General features: G+C 46.1%; 1 protein-coding gene across 1 annotated transcript in view; it reads right to left on the bottom strand.

Annotated features, from left to right (window-relative positions):
- The window catches only part of rspo2 (R-spondin 2), a 69320-nt gene that overhangs the window by 7192 nt on the left and 42731 nt on the right, over positions 1-19397 (bottom strand). The window contains 2 exon segments of the mRNA XM_056286871.1: positions 15634-15822; positions 16158-16301. Of these exon segments, the coding sequence (XP_056142846.1) occupies positions 15634-15822; positions 16158-16301 (333 nt within the window).

The raw sequence follows: 19397 nt of genomic DNA, 5'->3' as shown, positions 1-19397 counted from the left end.
AGGAGGATCATGCAACAAAGTGAAAATGACCAACAATTGACAGAGACAGACTGACAAATTGGGGTACAGTGGAGTACAGTGTACTGGGACAGAGCAGACCCAGGATGAATGGAAAAACCAGCCTTTTGATAGAAGGATGACAGGAGGAGTCCATCTTGCCAAACAGCTGACAAGAGAGGTTCTCTGCACAGCGTCATGCCGGCCTAACAAGGTTATTCTGGATAACACTCATTCATTCATCCTCTCTCCCTCTTCCTCGCTCTTTTCCCCATGCTCTGCGTACCATCACCCAGTCTGCTTAGCGACAATGATTTAAAACATATGCATTCCGATTCAACAAGCTAATGTTGGGATTAGCTTGGTCATTATTTTCTCATCCATGGCCCAGTGGAGGATTGGTATGGAAATTAAAAAGCAGGTTAGCTTGCCGCGCTCCTCTTTGAAGCTCTGTTGCACTGACAATAAGTAAAAGCGAAAACCTGACTCGCAGATTAATGTCTTTGAGCAGAGAACTCCCGGCAAAACATGCATGACTGACATGGTGATTAATTTGCCCGATGGTTAATGCGCACAGCATGTCTTTTTTTTTCTTTTCTTTTGTACCCCTGGATAAAGTCAGTCACACCAAGAGCATCTAGAATCCATCAAAGAGAAACGAGGGATGTCTCCGGTACAGATGATAACACACAGTGCACTTTATTTCCAGTCTTAGATCTATTAATGACCTTCTATCTATAGTCTTCTAATTCATTATGAGTTCAGATAAAAATGAAAAAGAAAGAACTATTTAGGCTGGCACTCCAGCCGGTGGAAGCTTATTAAATGTCCGCCTTGTTGTGACAGGCCCAGACATCCCTGCTGTCTCCAGTCATGACAAGAGTGTTGTGACCAAACTGAATGTAGCCGCCGGTCTCACAGCATCCGCCTAAACCTGTTACTGCTGTTGTATCAGCGCCCCTAAGTCCTCGTGCTGAACTTGGAGGACCAGAAGGAACTGATTTTAGATACCCTACTGCGCTGGCTTCACTCAACGCATGGTGTCACCGGCAAAAACGTCAGAGGACCAGGGGGCGAACAGGCATGACGACTGGCCCACTGTGTCTGATGCGCCTGAAAGCCACAAGGACCCAGAGAGAGAGCGAGAGAGTAAAGCCTCATCTGTGGTCTGCGATCGCCCGACTGACTCACCGACACATCTGGGCCTAAATATATATGGAGCTCTGCTGCCCCCCGGGCAGGGGGTAAATGAGGGATAATTAGCCTTAGTTGACTTTAATGAATGGCTTAATGTTGTGTTTCATTTCTGATGAGCAAAATATAAAGCTCAGCACTTATCAAAGGGAGGCTTTCGCCAAAGTTTCTGAATGCTTGCCATCGCTTTGGGTCTGTTTGTTTTTTATTTGTGTGCATGTGGAGGAGGAGGGTGTTAGTGAGCTGAAGATAGCTCCAGCAGATGAGGGAGTGGTGATAAAACGAGACCGGTCCAATTAAACAATTAAGGAGGGACTGGTGGGATATAACTAATTTATCATTCCAGTTGCAGAGGTAAAACAAATGTCAACAGTGTTTTGCTTTCCTATAACAGTGGCGATGAGATATAGCTTTGTGCTTTATTTCCACATCCTCCATATCAAAAGTAGATCTCAGTCGATGCTTTGATCCACTTCCACGTTCCATATGCCTTGTGTGTGTGTGTGTGTGTGTGTGTGTGTGTGTGTGTGTATGTATGTATGTATGTATGTATATATATATATATATATATATATATATATATATATATATATATATATATATATAACCAGGAAGGAAGTATTCATCTTAGTATCTGACATGTGCATTGGATTAGGCTAATGCAGTAAATCAACAGACATAAACTCTATGGCAAATATGTTTGTTCTGTTAACGCTTTAGTGACAAGTTCTTTTGAAGCCCTCTGAGATAGCTGTACTCTGCCTCTTTGTTTTGACTGGATCAACATCCATTGCCTCCGCAGTTCATTATTTTGCCATGCTATTAAGCACTACGGGCTAGTAAAAGCAGGCCTTGGCAGTACAGCTAAAGGGGTGTAGCTTTACAATCTACCTTTTCCTTTGCGAATAAACCTTGTTATCCTTAAACTAAGAAAACGCAGTGCATTCTCAGCCGAGGGAACCACGCCAATCTTCCTCTGTCTGCACTAAACGGCACCTCACCCAGCTTAACTGTGCAACTTTAAAAGCATAAACAGAAGAAGAAAAAATATTCCTATAAGGAGGTGGACTCTTTATGCCACCATTAAACAGCTTATTGGATGGAATATTTTGCTTTTCATAAGGGGTGGTGAATCTGCATTTCCAGAACCTGACAGTAATGTTGACTTGACCTGGATGTAAGTTAGGGCCTTCGGTACATAGGAGGTCAACCGCCGCCCCCCCCCCCCGCCCCCCCATGCGGAGGCCCCTGGCCCATGGATTTACTCGGTTCTATCCTCTCTTGAGCCTTTGGTCTGTTGGAACAATCCCAGTGCGTTATAGGACCCCACCCTATTTTATGGAGGGGAATAAAAAGGCTGTTAACACAGCCATGAGGTGCACTGAGAGCAGGGGGCTCTCCAGACCCCTATGAGAATAGGAGAGCACAGGGCGCTGCATCCACTACTGCACCCACATAACCACCGTGGACCCTTACCCTGATAAGGTGGTCTATATGATATCAAAGACGGCACCCAGTAGCACACATCTATTACCCATAAAAAAGGACATTATTTATAAAACAAGAAGAAGACATTATTTATAGAAAAAAAGGCCCAATTCAGGTTATATGCACCTAAACAGTGAAATGATAAGTCTGAAAGCAGTGTGTCCTCATTTCATTGTGGTTATATTCAGTACTGTGTGACAGGAGGGACAAAAAAGGCAACCATGTGTCTGTTAGTTTCTGAGTGAGTATTCTGTGTGTGTCTCTGTGTGTGTGTGTGTGTGTGTGTGTGTGTGTGTACGCGTCTGTCTACATCGCACCCTTTAATACCACCTGGTCTACATCCTCCTGCTCGCCAGGGGTCTCGGGGGAGAGGGGTCGCTGGATGAACATATGAGGAAATTGTCCACCATGATTTGTCCTTTACATTTCATTTCTCTGCAAGTCTTTTCATCCCCCGGTCTCTAGTGGGAAAGTCCAGGAGGAAATCCCTCCTGTGTCTGGACACATAGCATTACTGTCCCAACAACAAAAAAAGGACGGGGGGCCCTAACAAGCAGGGAGCCAGACTAAGTCAGACAGGCTTAGACACTAAAACAGAGACAGGGGCCATCCGGATCATGCTGCAATCCCCGTGCAATGGCTCATGATGAGGGAATCAAGGCTAGACGGCCCTTTATTTTTTTTGCCTTGATTGCTTCACGAGCTCTCAGAGGGTGCTATTGCCCTATCTCCTCTGACAATACACACTCAAAAAGCCTCACGTGCATGCACGTCGTTTTTGATAAAAAATATTCCACTACTTCACAGAGTGGAGCGGAAGAAAAAAAAAGGGGGGGGGGGTTGAGGTTGTGTTGCAAGGGGAGAGGGGCTTTAGCCATGTCAGGAAGGGTCTGATCCTCTTTAAGGCCTGCGCTGCATCAAACGCTTGTCAAACACCGGGGAAACCAACAGCTGAGCCTGGCCCTGACAGATCTCATCACAGACATGAGCCGTAGGAGTGGCCGCCACCACCACCACCACCACCACCGCCGCCGCCGCCGCTCGGCTCCACGCCGGCTACTCTCCACTTCTCTATATACCAGGCACTGCTCCATTCAATCTCACCGCTAACCCCTTTTTTTCTACACGTTAAAAAACGCAAACAGAAGGCTTTGGCGGCATATGGCAGTCATTTCCTTGTTGTTTTTAGCTGTGTTTGATTACAGTGCAATTTCAACGGTCATTTCAGGGTCTCACCTCAACAGGGAGAGGTTTGTGTACCTCCACTGCAGCAACATCTGTCATGTATGTAAGGAGGTAAGGATAGACGTATCCAAACCGACGGCAGACCCATGCTTCCTTCCCCCTCTAAGCCCAACAGAGCCATCTCAAGGCTCGTCCACCTTACAGCCTGTACCTCTACATTCACAGATGAAGATGGCGCCTATTTTAAGGGATTTGGGCTGTCATTGACTTAGTGCCCAAAATTGGTTACCCACAACCGTGTTGAAAGTCTAAAATTTCTGTGAGACTGGACATGCTTTATGAAACTGGAGAGTCAATTGTGTCTGGAGTTTTACCACGGAGTGAAAAATGACACCACCCGAAAGATATGTGTTGCAGTGATGCAGACCTTTTCTCCTTTACGCTGAAATGTCTGGCCAGTGAAATCCCCTTAGTACAGCTGGTGGCAGCCTTACTAAGGCCACGGTGGCAAGGGCTGTGCTATCAGTCTGCCTCCCCTGCAGTTGTCACTTTTAGGTCTCTCTCACACACTCACACACACACACACACACACACACACAAATAGTACATACATACATACACACACATATACATACACACATGCACACACACATACACACATACACACACACACACACACACACACACACACACACACACACACACACACACACACACACACACACACACACACACACACACACATATAAAAGAGTGGCAGTGTGGACACAGGCCTCTGCTTGCCTCTCTGTTGTGTCTCTCGTCACTGTGCCGGGTCCACGCTTATGGACGTGAGTGGGTCAGAAGCCACAGCCTCTCTCTCTGAGTCACCAGGCCATAATGAAACGCTGTGATGTCTCTATAAAGTCACCCGCTGGAGAGGGAGGAGAGAAGGAGAGACGGAGAGGGGTTTCTGGTGGTTGAGCCAGAGCAACTGCACAGCAGATGTTTTCAGATTTCCTCCTCCTCCTCCTCTCCTCCCTCCTTTTCTACTTCCAGCTACAGACCACTCGAGAGGGCAAACGTGGGCACGCCACGCGAATGCCTCACATCCCCTGTGTGGTATGCACACTGCTCCTCAGAGGGGCATGCGCTGCAATACCCAATGCGAGAAACTTTATTAGACAGAGCGAGAGAGAGACAGAGCGAGAGAGAGAGACAGAAAGAGACAGAGACAGAGAGAGAGACAGAGAGACAGAAAGAGACAGAGAGGGTGTTATTCGAGTGCGGAACAGGAAATTAAAGAGGCGACGGAAAATACAAGGCGACAAGTAACAGAGTCGATAATGCGGTAACTTGTTCTGCATGTGAGGTCTGTTTTATTGTTTGTCAATGTGTGTTTTGTGTTTCTCACGCTGTGTGAACGTGCCTGTGTTTGCACTTCTGTGTGTTTTTGCACTTGTGTGTGTGTGTGTGTGTGTGTGTGTGTGTGGGTGAGTGTGTGTCCTTCCATGTGCTTGGAGCGGTCCGTGTGAAGATGAAAGCATTTGCAGCCCACAGTAGGAGAGCTGGCAGCGGTGCTGGACTGGAGGTCTGGCAGACGGCGAGGGCTGAGCGGCTGAGAAGCAATGTGGACACACGGAGGCCGCAGTCAGATCAGATACAAGCCTCTCAGCCTGGCTTAAGGTTATCTAAATATGAGGAGAGGATCCCACATGCATGAGGCCCACCTCAAGCACCTCATCATTATTTGTTTTCAGCCACTGTGGAGACTCACTGTTGGCGGCAAGAGAAACTGCCCTTGCGGGGGGAGCATTCACAGGAGGTCCTCCTGACAGCCCCGGCCATCGCGGACAATATCAGCCAGTGTACTGTGCAGACGGGGGGGGGGGGGGTGGCTCTAGTTTGTTTGAAAAGATGAAAACATTCTACTAGTGTAGCCCCCTCCTCCCCCTCCTCTGTCGCCTCCTCCTCCATTGCTCCCTCTCCACTTTGCTACCACTTTGTTTGTTTGTGTACGTCTGGCTTTAACGGGGTGCTGATGCTCATCCATATGCCTCATTTCCCCAGCAATGACTAATACGGTACTCCCCTTCCCCAATTCTTCTACGCATTATAAAAGATCAGTCTCTAATAAAGGAAATCAGGGGGGGCCATTTCTTCCACTAGGACATATTGAAATACAAAACATAAGATCTATCATTCAGAATGACAGCAAGTCATCTTTCCATCTAATTGTGTTAGATGTGTCTGTAGGCGTCCCTACAGACACAATTGGCCGTGTCTGCGGGTGGGAAGCCAGATGTGGGTATATGTCCTGGTCGCTGCACTAGCGCCTCCTCTGGTCAGTCGGGGCGCCTTTTCGGGGGGGAGGGGGAACTGCGGGCAATAGCGTGATCCTCCCATGCGCTACGGTGAAACTCCTCACTGTCAGGTGAAAAGCGGCGGCTGGCGACTCCGCATGTATCGGAGGAGACATGTGGTAGTCTGCAGCCCTCCCCCGGATCAGCAGAGGGGGTGGAGCAGCGACCGGGATGGCTCGGAAGAGTGGGGTAATTGGCCAGGCACAATTGGGAGGGGGAAAAAACGGGGGGGGGAGTAATGCTGTGCGAATAAAGTTGCATTTCCATCAGATCTGATTAAACAAATTATACCCTGAACGTAGGCTAGCATGTCGTAGACCATATGTCTACATTTCAACACCCAGGAGGGAGATGGACTAGTTCATCTTTTATGCATCAAATGTTTTTCCGTTGCAGTGAACCGCACTTCTTTCTATCAAATAAAAAGTTCTTCCACCTCAAGCAAGTGTACAAACTTTAATGCGAATTAAGAGGATTTTACTCGATAGTCGCTGTTTCCATCAAGCTTTTCTTTTATTCAAAACGTCAAAATGTGCATAGGAACACTAGATGGAGACGTGGTTATAGCCGAGATACACGACATCATTCTACATGTGACACTTTTACCGATGTACAACGACTACAACAAGTTTTATCTAATTTCATCTTATGAAATCATGACGGAGTGGGGAGAACAAATAAAAGGATGGCCGCATGTAACATGTCTTAGATGAGTCTCCAAAGAGCAGAGCAATTCAAACCGGGGGCCAAGGAGTGCGAAAAAGAAAGATCTCCCCCCACACACACACACCACACTCCCTTCTTGCAAAAAACTGAATGACAATAATGTGGAGCATGGAGCGCTCCTAACACAACCCCCCCTCCTCCTTCTCCCCTCACCTCTTCCCTCTCCAGCCCCCTGGTTTCTGAAAGCCCTCCACATGTTTATGGTTCATGCCTGTGGTATGACGATGGATTCTCCATATAAAAGCCAGCAGGATCACGGGGTGTTTCACATATTGCTCTCTGAGGACAGTTGCTGACAAAATGACAGCAGCAGTCGTATTTATTTTGGTCAAAGAGGCAGAGGCACTTAGTGGGAAGCTAATCAGTGACCCCACCTCCGTCAAGCCCCTTTCTCTCCCCCTCTTAGAAAAAAAACAAAACAAAAACAAAAAAACGGAATGCACTCTGGCCACACACAAGACCCAGAGACTACTGGTAATGACTTTCTCCTCCAGTGGAAGATTTAACACAGCTAAAACGCACAAGAGGCAGAAAAGTGAGCTCCCCCCCAAAAAAGTGGCCAAAGACGGTCCCACATAAAGCAAGTATTGAACGCCCGTCCAGTGCGTGAGCTGGGATAGTCAGTTCTCATCTGGACGGGGGAAATATAAGCACATCAGTGCACAGGGGGAAGTGGCGGGGCTATGGTATAGAGATTTACAAAGGTGGGGGCAGCCAAAACAGAACTTGGATTTACTTTTTTTTTGCAAGCTGTGACTTTAGTGGTGACCAGTACATCCCTTGGCCCTGGTACACCCGAGAACCAGGCCAAGTCGATGACAGGTTGATGTGGCTGCCCTCTTCTCTCATTCTCACATACGGTACATATAACAGCGCAGTGCAGACACAGGGAACACCGGGAGATAACCGACAGGGTTGTGGTAACAAAGTGACTTTGCCCTGATCAGATTCTAGCTCTCCTTGATCTTACAGTGATATTGTATTCACTAGTTGACACCAGCTCATTAAGTTGTGATGTGTGTGTGTGGGGGGGGGTGGGGTGGGGGTTGTCCCAGTGTGAGACACAATCTGCAGTGCGTCTAGAGCCAGGTCCAAGGTTCCAGAGAAACTCTGAAAGTCTCTCAACGGCCAGCGTGCCCCCACGGAGCAGCCTTATTAAATGAAGATTAGGCCATGCCTCCCCTAGTCACAACAGGCCACGGTGTGGGCCGCGGATAATCGCTCTGACAGTGCGATAGCCAATTAGCGTTGTCCTTCTGTCCTGGGAAAACGCTCCGCACTCCACTCCCGCTGCGAAAAGAACTGATCCGGATTGTATGTGATATTGCCAGGGCCAGAGATCACCATTAATCACCATCCATCATTCCGCTTTGGCAGAGATACGAATAGGAGTTGTCATCTGCACAAGCAGGTCCCACATCAAAATGCCCCAATTCCCAACCAGCAAATGTTTGTGATCTGTAATGAAGTAGTAATGAAGTAGTAATGAAGTAAATCCACCAGCAGAATAGAATTGTATATGTCTGCTCCCAAGAGTAATGGAAAGTATTTTAGAGTAGTGCCAGAGAGCAACACTAGCTATCGACCTGTTTGGCTTGAATGAGCACTACCATGCCACACCATCTATTGAACCACATGGTCATGAAGGCTGTCTGGTTCTGAGTAAGGCAGTCATAATCTTAGTGCATCATCTTACAAGAAGAAGACGTTTGGGAGGATCCGCAGGACCTCAACCCCGTTGGTTCTCCACACAACCAAACTGGCCTCAGACAGAACCTGCTCTAAACTCTAACCGACAGCCAAATCCACCAAAGTCTCGTTAATCTTAACATGGCCTTCGGTCCCTCCTATTAGTTCTCTTCCGCTGGAAGCGAGAAGCTGTTGGTCCTCTGTAGAAAAGACCATGACTGAGACTAACAGCTAGGCTAAGAAAAAAATTGCCAGTCTGTCCGTTATGGTTTATGGTTGGAATTGCTTTTAAAGATGTCACACGGTTTCTATCTTATACATAACACAATCCCTTAAACAGTAACTGGGCTTTACAATGTTTTGTAGATGTAGCAGGGGGGAATAGAATAATTATCATGTCTTCATAGGTACACACCATGGGCAATCATACACAGGCTTGAAAATAACACACACACACACACACACACACACACACACACACACAGAGTAATTATATGGTTGTTACTGGTGTTTCCAGGGCTCAGGGTCTAGACCTGCCTGATGGATGTGTGTGAATCAATGGTGGGACCGAAGGGGCTGAGATGAGCAGACAGGATTTCTCTTGTCATGCACATAGCAGATCAATACTTCTACAAAGGCCTCCAGCTCTCCCACCACAGGTACATAATCCAACGACAAAATGACAAATCATTATGTTCTCTCTCTTTTTCTCTCATAGCCTCTCCGTCGTTCTTCCCATTTACTTCTCTAATTCAGATCATGAAGTTACTTGTATAAGATAAGATGTACTTTTATTGATCCCTATGGGGAAATTCATCCTCTGCATTTAACCCATCCTATTGTATAGGAGCAGTGGGCAGATGCAGCGCCCGCGGACCAACTCCAGTTCTTCTTTCCATTGCCTTGCTCAGGGGCACAGACAGGAGTATTAACCCTAACATGCATGTCTTTTTGATGGTGGGAGGAAACCCGAGCACCCGGAGGAAACCCACGCAGACACGGACAGAACATGCAAACACCACACACAAAGGAGCTGGGACGGCCTGGGGTTCGAACCCAGGACCTTCTTGCTGTGAGGCAACAGCGCTAACCACTGGGCCACTGCGCTGCCCTAGCACACGTATATCATACTATTGGTGTAAATAAATCTTTAGTTCTCCTCGTTATTATCCAGCCACTTAACTTGAAGATAGCACTTAGAGAAAAAAAACAAAAACAAAAAAACAGTCAAGTGTTACACCAAGTAAAATGCCTGTTTGCTAATACTACAGCGTTTTTGCTGTCTGATAATCAGAAACAAACAAAGAGTTCCAATGGCAGGTTTGTTTTGAACCTTATTAAGACTAAGAAGCTTTGTGAGTTGTTTGTGATTACCACCTAATGTCAGGGGCACACTAGAATCAGCTGTTGAAAATAGTTTTTGTGTAGAAAAGTGGAAGTGACTGAGCGAGAGTGATAGAAGAGACAGAGGAAATGCAGAAAGTGAAATAAAGAGGATGAGAATAGAAGGGGCAGAGAGGACGCTTGTCACATGTCTGTTTGTAAACCAGTGAATCTGATGACAGCAGTTGTGGGGTGAGTCTCTGGGGACAAAGCCTTCATGGCATCAATATTGAACAGTGGTGATGCTTTGCATAGCCAACCCCTCATAGAGCTCCCCTCCCCTCTTCTCTTCACCTTTCCCATCCTCTGTCTTTCTCCGATCAGATGAGCGGGGCGATAGAAGACCAAGTCTGACAGTACTGAAACGACTGTTAGTGATGCTTGTTCAGAGCACTGTCTTCAGGATCCAAGGGAACAGAAAAGCAAGACGGCTGCTGGGGTCAAAGCCCAGCAGTCAAGTCAAGGCAACGTCCTCGACTCCCTGATTCTCACAGAGACTCTGTGACTGACAAGGGATGACATCAGTGTCTGGCTGTCATGAAGACAGCAGCCGAGAATGGCAAATGAATCCCAGCAGTGAGGGTGAGGCATAGTGTTCTGATCAGAACTGAATGGAACACATCAGACACAGTTTGCACGTCTCCTCACACTCACTGTGAAGAACACCTCACGTCTTCACACTATCTCTCTCAATGTATATTTGGTCAAGGGATAATCATGCTGGGCGGCACAGTGGTTAGTGCGATCACCTCACAGCAAGAAGGTCCTGGGTTCGAGCCCCAGGGCAGTCCAACCTTGGGGGTCGTCCTCTGTGTGGAGTTTGCATGTTCTCCCTGTGTCTACATGGGTTTCCTCCGGGGGCTCCGGTTTCCTCCCACAGTCCAAAGACATGTAGGTAACCATACTAAGTTGTCCCTAGGCGGGAACGTGTGCGTGTGTGTGTGTGTGTGTGTGTGTGTGTGTGGTGTGTGTGTCAGCCCTGTGATGGACTGGCGGCCTGTCCAGGGTGTCTCCCCGTCTGCTGCCCAATGACTGCTGGGATAGGCTCCAGCATCCCCATGACCCTGAGTAGGATAAGCGGTTTGGATAATGGATGGACGGATAATAATGCTTTGGCAGACAGACAGGGAAGGAGCAGGACTGCTGACGTTGACCACATGCACTCAGGGGTTAAGTTGGTAAGACAAGGGTCTTAAATTTACATCCATAGTAATTGAAATACACGGGTAAAGATAAACATTGTCATAAATACTGCACCATATACTGGTGCACTACTAATAGTACTGGTGCAACTTAATACCCCCTCCCTCCCACTAGTCCTTATTTCCTGTCTTTGTTTAATCCATAGCATGTTTACAGCTGCAGTTATATAATTCAAACCTTATCCTCAATAGTTATGTTTAGTCTCCAGTGAGAGGTAAAATACTATCAACAAAGTCAATCTCTACAAGATGGATCTGGGGTTTTGATCTCAAAACACACATTAATTAGTTCACCATTTTCATTTTACAAATTTCGCGCAAGTAAACATAACTTATGGTTATAGTATGAGGATGATGTTATTTGCATTTAAAAATGAATTTGCCTTGAACTGGATTTTGGGGCCAGGCTTGAAAAGCCCCTGCATTGTGCAGAAATTTAAAATGTCGTCTCATAAGCTATTTTCATAATGAGACCTTTCATAACGAAGCCTCTTTGCATACCTCTGACTCTTCATCCTTGTGCTTTTGACCACTTCCTGGTCACCTGTATCCCAAAGAGCAGACTGGATGGTCCTTTGTTATCCCTCACTGGAAGTGATTATTTTACAATGTCAGTCAGTCTGACTCCCATGCGACTGAACTGGATCTGTGAAGTGTTTTTTTTTTTTTAACCTTCTAGGCCTCTTTATCCCACTCAACTTCAATGGCTTACATTTTTACACTGTATTTATTTGGACAGTTAAATATACCATTTCACAGGCTTTATGCAAAGCGAGAACGTTCACCCGTGCATGAGCGGTGTGAGAAGTTAACAATGCGTGCCTATAGGTCTGAAATGTACCTTTATTGTATAAACCACAGCCACATCTCATAAGACCAGAATCCTCCTGAAACCTAGCCTTTGTGCTGTCCACACATTCTGTATACTGCCCTTGTCTTAAGGGTCATTTATGACCCGCCTTCAGTAAACCTCTAAATTAAAGCAACTTAATTTAATTTTAAACCCCAAATCTATTTTGCATGAAGAAAAGACCTGTCATTCATCACAAATTTTGTGACTATTTGGGTTTTCCCTCTTCGCAGTGCAGAAAGACTGCATTTAATCAGTGACCGCTCATTTTTATCACAACACACCTGTTATGCTGGCTTTCTTTACTAAAGTAGAGGTCGTTTATTATTATTATTATTATTATCGTCATTATTATCGCTTAAGGTACTGCATAGGTGTAAAAGTTAACTTTTTAGCAAGAGATAGCACTTGTCTAGCCTAAGAAAGTAGCAGAAATGTGCAGAAATTAGTTTTTGTCTTAGGGTCAAACATGACCTTAAGACAATCGTATTACGCTAGTGGTGTACAGCTTTCATAGAAATATGAACAAAAACAACGTTTCACTTTTTCTAATGTTGGGGTCACGCTAGGAAAAGTCGTCACATTTCACGTTGAAAAAAGATCATTTAGAGACTTTTCTCTGCTATTAAACACTGTTATGGGTAATTTTTTGACCCGTAGACAGCAGAAGGGCTAGAGGACATTTTTAAACACACGTTTTTGCCACATTACTTGGACGCAACTCAGTGGGCAGAGAGCAATCGGGACTGGGGTACGAGGGAATGGCTCACAATGACTACGTCAGCGGTGAACAGCGGTTGTAAGGAAAATGGACGTGGGGAGCCGGAGTTGGTTTCTAAAGAAGTGCGAAGCCTGGTTCTGCTATGCATTCAATTACGACTTCACAATAATTGCCCATCAACGACTTCATACCTAGGACAATTGATGCCAGTAACTGGGCTCAACAATGCAAGATTTTAATCAAAGTAGACCATAAAATTTCTCGGAAAAGGTCAGACAAGGCAGAGTGAAACGAGGAAGAGGCAGGGGGCAAGGATGGCTTCCCTGAAAAACAGGATAGGCCTTTGGGAACAAAATGTGCCATTAGTATCACAGTTTCCAAGCCAGATCGCTGTCTGTCTTTGCTATAGTTGAAATATGAGAAACGATCAAGTTTATTTACTCTCTCACCACCTCTCTAAGTGATGTTTCTATTCAACTTACAAGGCAGAGAAATTAAGGAAAATCCTGGAGGTTTGAATATTTTCCTTCCTCTGTAAAACATTGTTTTTTTTTGTTTTTTTCAAAATTCTTAGCATCTGCCAATGTGTCTGCTTCCTTATTTGGCAAATTCAGTGTTGCAAACAGTAGGCCTGTCCTAAGCCAAAGTTTATGAGAGAAGTAAAAGTATATAATAGAAAAGGACACTTGGCTTTAAAGCACTTGAGAAAGGGGTCATCACCCAGTATGGTGTGTTTGGATTGTCTGCGAGAAAATGGATTACCTTACGAAAAAGTAATTCCCTAGCTGTATTTACATAAAAAATATTTCCAGATTTGACTCCTTATTTAATGGCTGACATATATGCTGTGTGTACCGCATATAACTTTCAAATTGACAGGAGGAAACAGAAACTGCCGTTGAGGAAACCTGCAGTTTGCACTTAAAAGAATTCCACAGAAGAGGGAAAATATACCCCTGAAAAACCTTGGCTTTAAGGTCCTCCACCATGGAAAAATATGGACATTTCATGCATGAAAACGCCACTGTGCACCTCTGAACCAGACAGTGAAAAAAAAAACAAAAAAAAAGGAGCCTGAGCGAGGAGTGGGGTTTGTGTTTCAAGGGACCCATGGGGTTTTCATGTGGGCCGGTATGAAGGTGGTTACATGAGACAGGTGGTACCCCTGAAGAGACGGAAAGGTTCCTCCCACGGGACGACAGTTTAAGTCTCCAGTCTGCTCTTTAAGACAAGTCACGATAACACGGCTCTCAAAACGCTGCCTGGTTACATATAAAACACAATGTAAAATGTGGATGGAGGAATTAGAGACTCATGGAATATGGATGAAGTGGAGACTGATAGGCGGAACACGTACATGAACATACACACACACATACACACACACACGCACACACACGCACACACACGCACACACACACACACACACACACACACACACACACACACACACACATACACACACACACACACACACACACACACACACACACACACACACACACATATATACAATAGGGGTGATGGGGGTCGATTCAATGCAAAACTGAGACACTATGCTCTGGTGATATTCAGATTGCCGCATTTCACATTGCACATTGGACAGATGTTATGAAATAGTTGGATGTATCTCTGAATGTATGAATATGAATTGTTTGAATATTTTTTTAGGGAAGCAAACTCATATATATTGTAGTGAATTCAGGGGGCAACCACAGAAACTGCTGCAGCCGGGACGCGAACCCGTACCTCCCGCACTGCGGGAGACATCGCTAACCGCTCGACTAAAGGATCCGACCCGTTAGCCAAGGGCCAACGTGTCTACTTATCTAGCCACGTTACACTACCCCCCTCTTTCGGGAAGTGCACGATTCAGCATATCAGCTCTCTCACGCCTCTGGGCGCGCAAGCTTCCGATGACCTCACGGTCTCACCATCCCACTTCTGATACCAATGTAGTGAATTTGAGGGGCAACCACAGGAACCGCCACAGCCGGGACGCGAACCCGTAACGCCCGCACCACGGAGGACATCGCTAACCGCTCGACTAAAGGGTCTGACCCGTTAGCCAAGGGTCAACGTGTCTACTTATCCATGCACGTTACTATATTTTCTGGGGGGGGGGTTCCCCGGGGGGGGGTTCCCCCTTTTTCTCCTCAACTGTATCTGGCCAATTACCCCACTCTTCCGAGCCGTCCCGGTCGCTGCTCCACCCCCTCTGCTGATCTGGGGAGGGCTGCAGACTATCACGTCTCCTCCGATACATGTGGAGTCACCAGCCGCTTCTTTTCACCTGACAGTGAGGAGTTTCACCAGGGGGACGTAGTGCGTGGGACGATCCCGCTATTCCCCCCAGTTCCTCCTACCCCCTGAACAGGTGCCCCGACTGACCAGAGGAGGTGCTAGTGCAGCGACTAGGATACATACCCACATCCGGCTTCCCACCTGCAGACACGGCCAGTTGTGTCTATAGGGATGCCCGACCAAGCCGGATTCAATCCAGCGACCCCTGTGTTGGTAGGCAACTGAATAGACCGCCACACCACCCTGATGTCGCAAACTCATATTTTAAGCTTTTGTAAAAAATGAAGGCTTAAAGTAAATGTTTACTGTGCATTTTCTTTGGAATACTGCATTTTTCACATTCTAAGGCAGATTAGAGGGTGTGAAGCCTTAAAAAAATCATTATATTGAATCGTGACATTTATAATATTGTGATATACAAAATATTGCAATATGTATTGAATTGGCACTACAATATCACTGTAAAATGAAATTGGAGGGCACATGCTGATTGCCAGCCCTAATCCACACACGCATAAACACACACAAGGCATGACTTCATGATGTCCTCACCTCTCCTGCAGTGCCTCATGGCCATTTTGCATCTCCTGGACTCAGCAATGGTGGGACAAGGTATCGTGTCCTTGGGTGGCTTCTTTACAATGTGCCGTGTCCGGGTCTCCAGACCCCACTTGAAGCCACAGGTTTTGTTTCTCCTGGTGCAGGTCCCCCACTCGCTCCACTGGCCCACCTCACAGCCTTCTGCATGCACACAGATGGAGAGGAACAGATAAACACCATGAAAGCGCCATGAAACCACGGCAGAGCGCCATGTCAGAGAAACCCAGCTGCCCTGGGTCAGTCTTTACAGGTTAAAGGAGCTTTACTACAAAAATGCTGAAATTGCTCTGTGTGTGGTCTCTTGTTTTTTTGGGTCAAAAACAAGTTGGCCAACTGGGGAAGTTATGGGATACTACACACAAGTGAAGCTTAGTACAAGAGCAGGCAGTCTTTATATTCTGGAAGATGTGATGCTTTCTTCATTTTTTGGGGGGGGATTCCTACAGTTTCCATTTATCTGTGTGGTTTGCCCTTACCTCCACACTCCATTGTGTCCTCCAGCGGGGAAAAGCCCTCTGGGCACTTGTCAAAGCAGCGCCCTTTGTGTAGATAATAACCTGACTTGCACTTTGTGCAGAAGTCTTTACTGAAGCAAGACTCACAGTTTTCTATCCTGCACCCTAGGATAGAAAGGGGAAGAGAGACAGACAGGGACAGAAAGAGCGAGAGAGAGGAGTGTCATCAGGATGAGCCACAGTACAGTGTACACCCCTCTCATCTGGAGTTGATCGAGGGCTAAGGGATTTAGGGAAGGGGTTCTTGAGAGGATAATACCGTCTCTCTCTCTCTCTCTCAAAAAAAAAAAGGCTGTCGATGTCCCGTGAATAATTTCTCTGCAGGCCTGTGATGTGTTTCAGAAAACATGTTTTGCCTGACAGAGATTTTTCGTTTCTTCCAGTACTTGCTCAGAGAACGAGAAGATGAACAGTGTGAAAACACAACAGCCCTGTTGGTGAAGGATGTCCTCACAATGACCTCTCTCAACACGGTTAGGAAAACAGATTGCACTGACATCACACAGTCTACGCACAATGCAAAGGTTCACACAAATTCAATTTATGGTATTCTGCAAGTGGAAGAATGTAACCAATTACAGCTCCCAGTGATGCTGAATGCTTCGGGCTTGATCAGACGGGACACGTTAAGTAAAGGCAGAAATGCGAGGTGCTCGGGAGACGTCTTCTTTACTGTCACTTGGAAACTCCACTACTGTCAATAGCTAGCACAGTTAAATCTGTTATTCGTAAATTTGCACATAGTCCCATGGTGGAGAGAGGTTATCAAGACATAAGTTTGTGCTTTAGAATAAGTATATATATATCAATCCATCCATGATCTGAACCACTTATCCTGCTCTGTGGGATGCTGGAGCCTATCCCAGCAGTCATTGGGCGGCAGGCGGGAAGACACCCTGGATAGGCCGCCAGCCTATCACAGGGCCCACACCCACCCACCCACACACACACACACACACACACACATTCATTCCTAGGGGCAATTTAGTATGGCCGATTCACCTGACCTACACGCCTTTGGACTGTGGGAGGAAACCGGGGCACCCAGAGGAAGCCCACGCAGACACAGGGAGAACATGCAAACTCCACACAGAGGACGACCCAGGACAACCCCTAAGGTTGGAATACCTTGGGGCTCGAACCCAGGACCTTCTTGCTGTGAGGCAACCGCGCTAACCACTGTGCCACCGCGCCGCCCATATATTAAGTATATTCTAATTAATTAATGAAATTACATTGTAAAACAGCATGTGATGATGTAATTGTTACATTAACTGATGTACATACTGCAATTGCTGCATATTTCACTTAGGTTGTCCACAGATTATTTTCTTTTCAGGTCGTTAGTTAAAACTACAGTCCCTAAGATTTTGCATCATTTTATCCATTTGAAAGGTGATGATGATGTGGCGATTCTGTTGGCCAGTCAATCAATATTACAGTAGAACCGCCTTGCAACATAGTTGGATGTGGGAGGCAAAGATATAGACCTGTTGCAAGTGATTTTCTGGGACTACAAATAAGGTGTAGCAGCCATTGTGGGTTGTGTGTCGTCAGCAAACCAGGAAATAATCTGCACCCTTGTAAAAATGGATCTTCAGACAAAAACTAACACAGGCAATTTAAACTTCATCATGCCACATTGCCACGTTGTTTCAGTTATATTGATCGACTGTGTGACAGAAGCATGGCCACATCAGCATCGCATTCCAGTATTTGGTTGGTTCATACGTGTCTGCTGCTGAATCAATGGCATGGCCTGACCAAAATATTTCATCATGGGTATATGGAGACTGGAGAGCGTCTCCAACCATATGCAGCAAAGACGCCAATTAGCATTATGTAACCTGACTCTGTGGTCCAGATGGATAAAATAATTTATTAACGGAAAAATATGATGGATTGCAGCTTTAACGAAATTAGTCAATTTATTTCACCAGAAAAATAGGTTTGTTATTTCTTTTTACAACATGGATAGGCGGCGAGTGGTTGCTCTTTAGTACTTGCTTTTGCTGTTTTGGAAAATAAGAGACAAAAGCAAGAGATGAGAAACAAAAAATGATCAGGATCCATTTTTGTTGTTTACAGCAACTACCAATGTAAGCGGGAGTGATGTAGGTTACTCAGTGGTAAAAGAGCATCCAAGTAGGATAATTTTCAACTAAGCATTCCGGGCACCTGGAGCACAAATGCAGTGCAAAGAATGCTTCAATTTCCTTGAAAATAATCAGAAGAGGTATCAATGGACGCTAACAGTGCATTGCATCAGAGCAAGCCCTTGGTATGGTTTCTTATCATCCCAACCTGCTCCAAACTTTGCTTATTCTGTAGCTCTCGGGTATTACTGAGAACTGCACATTTAGTTTAAATGTAAATTTTGACTAATGATCAAGTAGGCGATGGATACTACATTTGGTTTTGTAGATCATTAAAAAAAACAATGATAATAAGGTCGATGAAGGGGCAGCGTGTTGTGTTTTCCTGCCAAACAAATGCTGATGTATGTAGCGAGTAACACAACGCCACTTTTATCCTCCCACGCCACACCCAGCTGCTGCCGCTCATAACACACGGCGCAGTGCTGCAAACTCAGGCATAGCAATGTATCATCAAGCTCTCTCTCTCTGCAAATAGCACGTCAGGCAGGGCCAAATTACACCAACCACACCAACGGGGCGACACACAGGCCCACATGATTAAAAGGAGCCTCCCAGAGCTGTCTAATTTATGATGCTCCTCAGAAGCTCTATGTGGCCCTATTGCCCAACAAGCTTCCAGTGTTGGGTAACCACATATCTGCAACCACTGGCCAACATCTCCGACAGCTTCGCCAGACTTCCCAGGTAGGGTGGCATCTGGCCCTTTCTGACTGTGTCATGTATAGGAACATGATAATGTATTGCTGCATGTGAGTTTTTGCTGTGTGGAAATGTGCGCTACCGTTATCGTTGTTTTCCGCATGTGGCAGAAACAGAGGCTGAGGGCTGCTCTTTTATCTGTGACCCTTGCAGGGCCCGGAGAAGGGAAGGTTCTCACAATCACGCCCCTTAATTACACCATCTCTAGCTAACCATCAGGCCTCCTCCTCGACATTCCACCAAAACGAGGGGGTCCCTCCCCAGTTCACTTTGAACCCTAAAGTATGGCCTCTGCCCACTCACTCTGGTCTCACGCTTTCCCCACCAGTCTAAACAAACCATG

Source organism: Lampris incognitus, chromosome 9 (assembly GCF_029633865.1).
Source record: "Lampris incognitus isolate fLamInc1 chromosome 9, fLamInc1.hap2, whole genome shotgun sequence".
Lineage (NCBI taxonomy): Eukaryota > Metazoa > Chordata > Actinopteri > Lampriformes > Lampridae > Lampris > Lampris incognitus.
This window is presented reverse-complemented; position numbering and strand designations above follow the sequence as displayed.